General features: G+C 48.1%; 1 protein-coding gene across 7 annotated transcripts in view; it reads left to right on the top strand.

The window, feature by feature from the left end:
* The window catches only part of HIPK2 (homeodomain interacting protein kinase 2), a 130,975-nt gene extending 119,203 nt beyond the window's left edge, over positions 1-11,772 (top strand). The window contains exons 14-16 of one of the 7 annotated variants that reach the window (XM_075428824.1): positions 7,307-7,554; positions 8,566-8,726; positions 10,462-11,772. In XM_075428824.1, coding sequence (XP_075284939.1) covers positions 7,307-7,554; positions 8,566-8,726; positions 10,462-10,929 — 877 coding nt within the window. In that variant the 3' untranslated portion in view covers positions 10,930-11,772. Of the gene's footprint in view, positions 1-7,306; positions 7,555-8,565; positions 8,727-8,832; positions 8,953-10,461 lie in introns of those variants that run through there. The other 6 variants (XM_075428820.1, XM_075428825.1, XM_075428822.1 and 3 more) reach the window with 6 other exon arrangements.
* The last annotated feature ends 658 nt before the right edge of the window (positions 11,773-12,430 follow it).

Here is a 12,430-nt window from a genome sequence, read left to right as displayed (position 1 = left end):
CCCCACTGTGCTGTACATTTGCTCTGTGACCTTGGAGAAGTGTAGTAGTCTCTCGGTGCTGTAGTTTCACATCCGTAGGAGGAAATAGTTTTCTTTGTCTCACAGGATTGTTGAAAAGGAGACTTCAGAGATCCTGTGGTGATAAGCCCGTTTAAGTCAGACAGCTGTCTAAGACAAAGACAAAAAGAAGAGCTTGGAAGGAAGGTAGCTTAAAATTGCCTTTTCTCTTTCTAAGCGATCCAGGCATCTGCAAAGGGTTCGTAAGTCTCAGTTTAAGAAGGACTGGTAATGCTGATAAAATACGGCACTGCTGATGCAGTGAGGGGGCCCTACAGGTTGGATTTACTCCCACAGAAAAGCCTCTCTGTAATACCACAGCAGCAGAGAGAGCTTTTCCTAGTAACAGGGGATGTAACTTTTTTATTGGAGACAGAAAAATCTGAAGAATTCAGTGTGATACGGGCAGAATTTTCCTTCTCCCAGTGAAAAGCACAGATGCTCAAGTCGGATATTTATGAAATAGTGGCTGACCGGGCAGGCAGGCCAGCACGTTGCTCGTTCTTCGCTCGCGTGTGTTTTGCCCTGTAGACGAGCGTAGCATGGTGTAATCTTTTTAAAATCGATTGGCATCTGAGAACATTGGGCTCCTGTTGGGTAAAGGTGCTGGGGAGGTGGTGCGAGGTGGACTCAGGGGGACCTGCTCCGTGGGACTTTGTCAGAGGGGGCTATCTGCTGGGCTCCAGCCATGTGCCTGGGGCGAAACCAGGCAGGAGGGACCTTTGGTGCGGTTTGGCGGGGACCGTACTCCGAGGAGTGGTCAGGGATTTTCAGGGGGCAAATTTCTGATTTGAAAAGTCACTTTGTCAAAACTGAGGCTTTTTGCAGGCTATGCTGAGATTTCTGTAGTAATATCCCCAACACGGTGAGATCTGGGGAAGCTTCAAAACTGCAAAAAGGTTCTGAATATTTTTTGAGGGGAAGAAAGCATTAGGTGATTAACTACTTAAGGGAAAAACTTCTCTTTTCTGCTTTAATGGAGGGGTTTTTTCATCTTCCAAAACACAGGGAAACAACAGAAAACAAATTTTGAAATGGTCTGAATAAAAAGGGAACATGTTGACTGACTGAAACTGGTTTTACCTGGTTTCTGATGCCCACAAAGTTTTGCACGTGACGTTTTGTCCTGCAGAACAGTAGAAAAGAATTTGCGTATAAAAAGCATTATATGGGCAGGAAACAATTTTGTGATCCTGTTTGTTTATCACCAGTGAATTTCTAGACTCTCAGTTCAGCACCCTTTACAAAGAGACTCTATAGAGCAAAGAGACGTTTACTGCTGTGCTGTGAGATAATAGGCTGACGCGTATTCCGTAAAGAAGAATTTAGGTCTAACCATTACCTGTAAAGCACTGAAGAGAGTAAAAACAGAGCACAGACTTGGTATTTTTCTTACAAGTTTGTTCCTCTTATGTTTCTCTACTTGCTCTAGTAATAAAGTTGAGCAGACAGACAGACAGACAGACCAACAGCGCAACTGCAGTCGCAGTCATCGGAGCGCATATTCAGCAAGTAGTAAGTAGTAGGGGTTAAGTACTCCCCAGTATGCAACTTCACATGGTGCGGTGGTTTAAATGTAAATCCTCCCTTGATTAAATATTTCTGAAGCTTAGAAGCGGAGAAAAACAAAGCAACAACTTAAACACAGAGCAGAGAGGCACGCTGGCATTGTGGCTGCGAGGGAGGGAGGGAAGAAGGGATGGAGGGAGGGGGAGCACCCGTGGCCCTGCGGGAGGGACACGCCGGTGATGCGGCCGCGTCGTGGAGCGTGGTGGGAGGAAGGGGTAGAAGGAAAGGCAGTGGAGGTGGCCGTTGCGAGGTGCCGGGATGACTTCCCGTCCAAGCAACAAGTGCAACAGCCAAGGAAAACGTGACTGTTTTCCTGAAACAATACAGTGATGGCCTGGAGGTGGGTGGTTTGCGGGGTGCTTGCACCCCAGAGAGGCAGGAGAGCCCCTTGCTTCCACACTGCCTGCTCTGGTGTCTTCAGTGACACCTCTCCAGCTTGTTTTTCCATGGGGTGCTCACACTAATCACTGTCTTCCTGGGCAAGAGAGACTGACCGCAGCTGTTGCCTGGGCATACGGAGTAGCTGCCTCGTTGGCCACCTTCACTGGCACGAAATTCCTGCAGGCTTGGGGCTTTTTTCCCTTGCTTTTAAGATAGTGAACTACACAGGGAAGTCTCTGTGTGAGTCTCACCTTTATAACGGAGCGTAAGCTGATGCAAGTTGTTACCTTATTCACATTGTAGTGCGGTGGTGGTGGAGCCTACTTCAGAGGACTTTAATTCCCCTTACACACAGAAGCTGCTGTCAAGCACAAACCAGGTGTTTTTGCCAACTTGCTGGTGTGTGTGTGTGAGGGTCAAAATACCCTTTGTGATTCTTTTTTGACATCTAGCCTGTTGTGGCTACGTTATGCTGTGCATAGTAGTGCACGGACTCAGCATAGCAGTGTGTTGACTAACCACAGTCATTTGGTAAAAAGATTGCTGCCTTCCATCTCCGTAAGACACACCGACATGCAACTAATACTTAAAATAAGAGACAGACAGTAGCTCTCTCAGCAAACCTTCAGCAGCAGGACCTTTACAACCTGCTAAGCAATTCGGTATAAATGACTTAAGTAACTGCAGCACGTGCTGCATAGCCTAATAAAATGGCCTCAGTGTAGTCCTTACTAAATATTTCTTACCATCACCAATTCACAAAGAAGGTGAGAGTGGAGTAACAGGTCGGGACGGAGGCTGAGCTGAAGAGAGAGGGGCATGTTCTCAACACTGAGCTATGCATGGCATAAGGTTTTAATGTGGAGAGAGAGATTGCAGTTGTAGTCTGAGTTTTTGTTGGCTGGCTCTGTACTTCCCCGGAATAGGTGGATTATTCTGAAGCAGCAAACTGAAAAGGTTGCATATTATGAAGTTTTCATAGACCTGGAACACATTTTTTAAATCATGTGATGTAAAGCGAATGTGCTGTGGTGTACTTGCACCCCAGTTCAGAGGCACAGTTGTGGGATGGGTGCCGCCTTCCCTCAAACTGGGCGGCCATCTGGGTGACCGTGAGAGCCGAAAGCCGCTGTTGCAGTCGTGTCAGCCACACTGAAAGGTTTGTGTCTCTTTGGGTGAACCGTACGCTGAAGAACTGCCCTCACTAGACCACAATTGCTCTTGCTGGGAATCTGGTGAAACTCGAGATATTCAGGGAAAGAGATCCTGTTCATGCAGTGCTACCACATACCGACCTTTGGGTAGGTTTCTACCTGCTGAAGGCAGGTAGAAACCATCTCAGGTTGCATTGTCACAAGAGCTGCTGTCCCTGTCCTTGTCCTTGGCTATTTAGGTGATTTCAACATTGTTTTAACGTCTAACTCAGCACGTTATTTTCCTTAATTTCCTCCCACTTTTCATTCTCAACATCTGCCTTCGGCACCTTTCCGTTAACAGTATCTCAGATGCCCACCTTAGTTTCTCGGCCAGCGCCTGTGCACAAGCTGTCTGTTCTTTCCTCCCTCAGACTCTTCCTTGAAATCTTTCCTTGCTGTGGGGAATGGGGACCCACGTCCATCTCTCCAGTGTGCACTCACGAGGGGGGTGTGCGTCAGAAGCTGTCTCTGAGACCTGCTTCTGCGTGTTTGAAGGCACGGTCGTGCTCTGTGTCTCCACATTGGACGGACAAGAATGGTTTTCTGTCCAGGTTGGAGAACAAGCTCTTCAGGACTAGGTGGGGATGGACTACCACTCATAAACTAATAGTGAACTTACAAAGCAATGTGTATTTTTCTGTTGAAAGAGAGGAGACAGCTCCAGCCAGTAAGGGTTAAAAAGCCTTCCTGGCTTATTGCTTTTCAGTCTGTGGGGATGGATTTGATGCCACTTGGGTAATCTTCCTCCCTCCTCTGGAGAATTAAAATACACCTGCCCACGTAATGCAGGCAGGCACACAAGCTGACCAGGAGCACATGCCGACTCTCAACACTACAGAATCACGTATGCTGTTGCTGTTGTGCTTGCAGAAGGGAAAGCAATTGCCAGGCTTGGAGTGAGCTTAATAGGAAGGGGGCAAGATTTTTAATAGTATTTTTCTGTGTAAGCACAAACATCCTCAAAAGCTGTGGCTGAGTTATGGGAATACGGTAAGATTGCTGAGTAGGCAAGTGCTGTGTCAACAGGTAAAAGCTCTCAGGCTTGATAGTTTGTGAGCAGGGCAGGCGATACGTCAGCCTGGACCTCACACAGACGACTCCCGCGTTACGGCGAGGTGGTGAGAGCCGCCGAGTCCTCGGAGGGAGCTGGGAGGAGGACAGTTGCTGGCGAGCAAGAAGGCTTTGAGAAGGGGGAGCACCAGCTCTTCTGGGTTGAATTTTCAAAAGCCCCCATTTCGGCTGAACGTGTGTCTGTAAGCCTGTCAATCAAGTGATTTTCAGTGTGAGTTGAGCTTTTGATGCTTTTGAAGTTCCCACCCTTAATCTCTCGGGCAGGCTGTGGTACAGCAGGTGCCAAGCTCTGGGCGTGTGAATCGTCCCGACTGACTTCTCTGCCTGCTCTGACATTAACAGCAGTCGTTAGGAAAACCCAGCTGCTTTCGATGGGACTCCTCGTGCGGGTGAAGCGATGCAGCCTGCTGAATCGAGAGGTTAATCGCTTGGGCCCTAATCCTGCAAATGTTTACCCATGTGCTTTAGCTCTGGTACTGGAATACTCCAGCTGACTTTGGCGGATGACACACATTAGTAGGGCTGAGCACTTGTGTAAGGCCTGGCAGGACTCTAGCTCTGGTCCTTTTCAGTTTCCCATCCGTGAAATGAGCTGAATATCCTGCTGTGGTCCCTTGCCCTGGAAAGGTTTGGGTTTGGGATCACTTGTTTAACCAAACAGACCTACTTGATTTTCCTATTGTAACCGAAGAGCTGTAACACTTTGAAGGAGCAGACTCCTCGTGGTCCCTGCTTTGACAAGCCCTAGATCAAACTGGTGAAAAATACGCCCTTTCTAAAACAATAAATAGCACAGATTACACAGAAAAATACCTTTCCAGTTCTACTGCTCAGCCTTCCCGTGTCAAGTGTCAGACGAGAGCAAGTATTTCCAGTTCAGCAGCTCAGCCGCTTATGTAAGGAAGGGACTGTAAAAGATTAGGTAGACCTTATCAGTTGTCAGAAAACTCTTTAGTGACTTGATTTTTCTTCATAAAATGTAATAACTGTCAGAGGCAGAGAATATATATCTCTTCCCAACTGGCAGCCAAGGGTAGCTGCAAAGGGCAAGCAGTGTGGATACTCATAAATGTGCGATTACAGGCATTTCTACTGAAGGAGAGGAATATTGGTGCAATATTCGTCATTTTTATTGGCTTAATATTCTTCTTTCTTAGCACCATATCCAAACTGCTACACCTTTCTTCACATACAGTAGTTGTCCGTCTGAGATACTCTGTTGCTCTTTCCGTTTCTAATCCAACGCTCTCCAGCTCCTTGTAGAAAGCCAGAATACGAGGGTTTTGTTGTCGTACACCGTCCCCGTCGAAAAGATCCCTGCCCCTGCGGGGATTGCTTTCAGCTTCCCGAATAGCTTCCCCTCCTTCTGTCATCTGCCCTGTTTCAGTGACGGTTGGACTTGATGATCTTGGAGATCTTTTCCAACCTTAATGATTCTATGATGAATGCTTTTGGATGGCAGGGGCCTCATGACACTTGTTTTTCGCTGTGCGTAGGACAACATGGTCTTGTGTCCTCTTCGGGGCACACCAGGATCCTGTGATGGTAGCTCGGGGAAAGGCTGTGCGACGGCAACTTGTCTGTGAATGGAGCACCCCAAGACGTTCTTTAGTGGAGCAGATGATAGCTTTTCAGTTCCAGGTCTTGGGAGTGAGGTGGTGAGCTGCAGCTTGTGAGTGCTGATGGAGAGGCCTTGAGGCGGACAAGTAGAAGCGAACCCACCAGTGGTCCTTTAGCACTGGGAAAAATAAACAAGGCAAACAATGTCTTCGGAAGGAAACTGTTCTCAGTATCTGTTCCACCTTTCCCTGGCTGAGAAGCAATGCTGAGACTAGGGAACAAATGGCTCCATCGCAGCCTGAGGCCGGATGAACCAGCTGTTGGCTGGACCGGGCTGGCCAGAGTGAGAGAACGGAGGGGAGACTCCACGGCAAAGGGATCTCACTCTCTTTAGAGTGTGCACTCAAGAAGTTAAGAGATGGACTCATTTTTCTCCGTGGCGTTTCTGTTCCTGTTGGGGCCGTTCCACCATTAAGCCTAATTACTTAGCTTTTTATGTGATATCCATTTCTTTTCATCATTTTAAAAACTTCAGTTGCCATAACAACATAATGCAATCAAGAGAAACACAGCAGCGATTTTCTGTAGTCAAGGTCTGTGCACTATCAAGGATGTGAGCCATTTAAGCAAATCTTCACCATCCCCCTTCCTTTCTCGCTCTCTTTTTCTCCCTAAACAAGCTCATAACAGGAAGGAGAAACCATCAGGAATAATTAGACACAACAGCGGAGAAAATCCCAATCGTACTCATGCAGTCTAGTCTAATGAACTTCTAGCACTAATCTTGGAAGTGTTGATGTTCCTTTTTAATCACTTTTTTGATGTCATAGATAGATTAGCTGCAGCAGGACCTTGATAATCCATGCTAGAGTCAGGAGACCCAGTGCTTATATTCAGAGAAAGAAAAGAAAACCAAAATATTTACATACTTTGCTCATTTTTGATTCATTCGTTCCTCAGTTTCAAATGCTTATTGAGAATATATGCCCAGTGTACCATATTAGTAAATAGAACAGAGTGTATTTTGTAGATTCATGGGATTTAATCATGAAAAGTCATAGCTTCTATTATTAAATCATTGCTGGGAGGCTGGGAGAAACCGCCACTTTTTTGTGTGGGCGGTGAGACTTGCAACAAAGCATAGTATAACTGCTGGGCTTCTACTGCACACATACATAAAAAGCAGTCTGAAAATAAATCTGGCAGTCTGGTTCAGTGCTATTCTAAGCAGAGTGAATGTAAGACCTATCCACAGTGTCTTACTCACTCCCTGACCTCCATGGAGGCTGTCCTGGAATAGCAACGAGTGAGTTTCGAAGCCGGGGATTTGGCTTCGGCAGGCTCTGTGTAGCGGAGGACCGGAGGGTGTGCGTTGCCTTTATGGAGCGAGCCTGCCGTGGGCAGAGTCTTCTGGTGGCTTCTGAGTCGATCATTGCCCATTCACTCTTTCCGCTTGTCTGCTTGTGTTTCAGCACCTTGTCCAAGCAAAGGAAGAACGTCATCAGCTGTGTCACTGTGCATGACTCCCCCTACTCCGATTCCTCCAGCAACAACAGTCCTTATGCCGTGCAGCATCGTGCTGCGCAGAATAATGGGAACACCTACGACACCAAAGGGGTTCCAGAGACTCACTGCAGTGGGAATCCCCGAACGATAATCGTGCCGCCACTGAAAACCCAGGCCAGTGAGGTGTTGGTAGAGTGCGATAGCCTGGCACCAGGTAAATTGCACCTCTTCAGTCAAGAAAATTAGTAAGAAATAAATGATTTATCTTGGAAGAATCTCATTGTTCGGTTTCATTTTGTTTGTTTGTTTGTTTTGTTTTCCAAAGAAACCATGCTCCTGCCCTGCTCTCAAGTGACACATCTGTTCTTGGGAGCCATATTGCATTATTTACGTGCCCTGGTACACTCAGGAGTCACGGGGGCAAGTCTCAGTCCCAGTTACTTCTGTACAAACCCAAGAACAGAATGCAGCCTTTAGCTCAACATTTGACATGAAAGGCTCCCAAATGCAAGTGTGAACCTTTGCTGCCTTGCCTTTCCGTAGGTTTGCTTTGAAACGGGTAAGAGATTGAAAACACATGTGCATTTTCATCCAAACTTGTTGACGTTTCTGGGAAGAACACTTCCCCAGAATCTTCATCATGGACTGATGAGGTTTGCTCATCCAGAGCCTCCGCAATGCTAGGTAGTACAATGTCTTGAAAAGGGGCTTATGGTGGAAGTCTGGCCTGAAGCAATTGGCTTTGAGCTCCTTGGCAGTCCTCTCTTTTGACGCACTGCTGGTGAACACAAAGGCTCGGTAGGTGAGCTCCCCACTAGCTCCTTCTCCCTCGCTTCCTACTCGCCGTGAGGTCAGCCAAGCCAGGGCTTTTTTGTGCTGTGCACACTGAACTTTCCTTCCTCTCCTTGGGGTTTGTACCTGCATCATACAGTTCTGCTGGCAGAACAGTTTCTCACACTTCTGAAGGATCTATAAAGCCTTCTCCAGGCCCGGTTTGGGTCCAGGTATTGGGTCTGCTTGTCTGCCTCCAGAACAGCAGGCTGGCCCTGTGTGTGAAGCACTGATGAGGTATTCTGTTAATTAAGAGAAACTATTTTCTTATCCTTGCTTCTGTTGTATGTCTCCTCCCAAAAGCCACTCTGGAGGAGATTCGGTGAGGAAAAGGTAGGGTGAGCAATTAAAGAATGTGATGTAAGCTACAAATGTGTTTCCTTTCCTGGCACAGTCACCACCAGTCACCACTCATCCTCCTACAAGTCCAAGTCCTCCAGCACCGTGACCTCCACCAGCGGTCACTCTTCAGGGAGCTCGTCTGGAGCCGTTGCCTATAGGCAGCAGCGACCAGGAGCACATTTCCAGCAGCAGCAGCCTCTTAATCTAAGTCAGGTAAGTCAACTGAGACGAATTTTGGTGGCACCTCCTCCAGCATGGGCTGTCCTGTTCCAGCTAATGATAGTTGGGCCCCGTGTCGAGTTTGATCAACTTGTTTCAGCTTCACTGCAGACCTTCATCTTCCAACTCGGGCAGTCGAGGTAGTGCAGATCCCACCCCTGAGTGGGCTGGCGGTACTCTTACCATGCGTTTTGAAACCAGATGATCCAGCAGTGGGACCATGGGAGTAATGTGAGAGAGAAGGTGCAGTGGCTCAGACGCAAAGGAGTGGAGCAGGACCACGGGGGAAGGACTGAATTTTCCTTACCCATAGGTAACTGTGTGGAAAGTATCTTCCAAGCGAAGGGAGCGCGTCAGCCCGGCTGCGGGATTGGGAGGGGAGTCCCTGTCAGATGTGACAAGGCAAAGCAGATGTGACCTCATGTAATGAGCTTGATCTGTCCCGTGATAAACCTGGGCTGAGATGTGGGCAAATCCCGTTACTTGGCCGCAGGTGTTTCTCGAGATGTTTCAGAGTCTGTGATCAAAATGCCCAGGGGCTCCTGGGGAGCTTCAGTAAACAATGGCCTTTGTATCTACCACCCCTGGGGCCTCTCTCTTCCCCGAGGTGAGGTGAGGAGAGTAGGGAAGTTACAACACACTTACCAGCGTGCCAAGGGGAGAAAGTCTGGAGAGCTCAGAGGACAACGCTGGTTTGTATCCAATGCTGGATATAAGCAGAACTGGGTTTTACAAAAAAATAATATGGGGGAGAAGACTGTCCCCTCCCCCTCAAAATGTAGTTGATGTTTGAAAAATTAAACTTGGAAAGTCAGTGAAGATGGAGGAAGTGGGCAAGATGTTGTTCACAAGAGCTGGGGAGGAGCGCGTCTGCTGCGTTTTAGACCATGACAGCAGCACAGGGAGTGCTTACGAGGAGGATGAGAAGGCTAGGAAGGATAGAAGGAAATAACACGGAGCATTGCCCTTCCTGCCTTCTAATTCCTACTTTATTGGTTATTTAATACTCTGACTACAAATGACCGGGAAAACTCCATGGCATTATTGTGCAGTCCAAAAAAACTCTTAGAAAATCCCTGAAAAGGTACGTTGCTCCGGTGCCACTGCAAGAAATTGCCTGTGCTCCAGTAATCATAGCTGTTTACACGAGGGTACCAGGCACCTGCAGGATCTGATCGAGCTGAGGGTTTTATCTGTAAAAAATAAAGTAGTTATTTTACTAACCGGGGAAATGATAACCGCAAAGACCCAAACTGAGCAAAAATAAATTGCCTGTTCCAGGCATATTTAGGCAACTTCATTCCCCTGAGCTATCAGCACACCACGTTTCATCAGCGGAGATGATGTTTGTTAGTTTTGTCACTAACAAAAGCCGTGTGTTGCGCAAACGACTGGTCTTGTGGAAGATGTTCTTAGGAGCAGGGCATCCAAGGCTGGGCCTTCACCTTAGCTGTGACAGCAGGTCGTGGCTCAAAGCAGGGGACTCCCTTGTCCTTTTGGGGGCCATTCTGGTGAATGTGTGAAACTACAGGGTCTTCCTAGGCTTGGGGGGGACCCTTTGTCATCACCCATGTCCAAGGGAAGACTGTGGTGGTGCTAGGGGTGTCAGGAGGAGTGTGAGGGACTTTCCTGAGGCCATCCTGGTGTCGCAGGGAGGCTGCCAGACACCGCCGTGGAGGTGGAGAGCAGTCTCTTGTAACCGCTTATCACTGTTGCTGTCTTTATCCAGGCCCAGCAGCACATCACGACCGATCGCGCAGGGAGTCACCGGAGACAGCAAGCCTACATCACTCCAACGATAGCTCAGGCCCCGTACTCTTTCCCGCACAATAGCCCCAGCCACGGTACGGTTCATCCTCACTTGGCCGCGGCTGCTGCTGCTCACCTGCCCACCCAACCCCACCTCTACACCTACACCGCCCCGGCCGCCCTGGGCTCCACGGGCACCGTCGCGCACCTGGTGGCCTCCCAAGGGTCGGCGCGGCACGCCGTGCAGCACACCACCTACCCCGCCAGCATCGTCCACCAGGTCCCCGTCAGCATGGGCCCACGCGTTCTGCCCTCGCCCACCATCCACCCGAGTCAGTACCAGGCTCAGTTTGCCCATCAGACCTATATCAGTGCTTCTCCAGCCTCCACAGTCTACACTGGATACCCGCTGAGCCCCACCAAGGTCAACCAGTACCCGTACATCTAAACACTGGAACAAGGAGTGCGAGACGCACCCGTCCCGGGGGAGCGAGGCAGCCGCTTTTGTACTGGAGAAGGTGACAAACTAACAATGCAATGGGAGGCTCGCGTGAAACTTGAACGAAGGAGACTTTCAGGAAGAAATGAATAAGAGGAAAGAAGGGGGAGAACCGATTCTACGCTTTTTATTTAAAAAAAAAAAAAGAAAATGGAAAAAAAGAACAGAAAAAAAAAAATGAACCACAAAAACACAACCATTCTGCACCAAACTAGAGAGAGAGAAGCAGAAGGACCCTCCAGCAGGTCCTGTCTTTCGAAGAACTTCACCAATAGACTTTTAAAGGTTATTTTCATCCAATAGTGAGCTACATTTAGAAATTTGTTGTCCAGAACACCTAAAATGAAATCCATTAGGTTTTTAATCCAGTAGACGTGTGGATTAGGGATTTATCCAGCATTTCAAAGGGTTTCTGCCCCGTCTTTGCAGTGGTCACTGTATCCCAAAGCACACATAAGGTTTTGGGGATTTTTTCTGGAAATAGAAAGCGGGTAAGGGAGGCTGAGGGAGGAGGAGAAAGTGTTGTCCCAGTGCTCTGAATTCAGATCTAGCACCACTGTGCTTAAATACACGTGGGCAAAACAGGCCATGCAGCACTGGTCGAGAGCGGAAGCAATGGGAGTGTTTCTCCCTTTCCTTGAACACACTGGATAAATCCCTGAGAAATGCTATTCCTAAATGAGATCTCTAATAATGTATGTTGGGTTTCGGTTGCATTTCATTTTATTTTATTTGGAAATTTTCCTTTTCAATCCCTAGCCGTTTTAGTATAGAAGGAGACATTTTAGCTGCCCCCCCCCCCCCCCCGCCCCCGGTAGAATGTAGCACTATACAGGTCGTACGCCCTTTTTACTATTTTGTGTTGAACTTCAACGATACCAATAGACTATTCCTCAATGTGATTGCACAAAGAAAAGTGATATAACATAGGCATGTAACAAATGTGATTGTCCAGGTGTGTGTGTGCGTGTGTGCGTGCAGACGCTGCCTTCTCTCTGTGGTGTGTTCCTCGGCACAGCCATTACAACTGTCACAGTCTTAGTTTTACATCATTCCCTCGTAGTGCCTTACCGAACTACAGACGCGGTTTAAGGGTTTACTTCCACTGGTACTCCTAGAAACTGACTGAGGCTAGTCGGAATTTACTCTCAGCTCTTCTTCTGTTTTTTTGGGTTGTTATTGCTGAGTTTCTTCTTCTGCTGGTGGTCGGTTGGTTTTTTTCCCACGTCATCAATCGTAGATCACTTGGAGAGGCGTTGGGGAGGTTCGTCGGGGTTGGAAGGGCGTCTAGCTGGGTGTTTTGTCAAGCACTGGATGAGCTGGAAGTGACCAGGTCAGTGGTGAGACCCAGGGTGACTCCCGGAGGGTCTGGGGATTCATGTGTGAACTGGTCTGTTGCTATCCTGTTGAAACAGCAGGTTTCCTCCCTGGAAACTGAATTCTCGTTCTG

This window comes from Opisthocomus hoazin, chromosome 8 (assembly GCF_030867145.1).
Source record: "Opisthocomus hoazin isolate bOpiHoa1 chromosome 8, bOpiHoa1.hap1, whole genome shotgun sequence".
Lineage (NCBI taxonomy): Eukaryota > Metazoa > Chordata > Aves > Opisthocomiformes > Opisthocomidae > Opisthocomus > Opisthocomus hoazin.
Note: the sequence above shows the minus strand (reverse complement) of the source record. Positions and strands in the feature narration are given on the sequence as shown.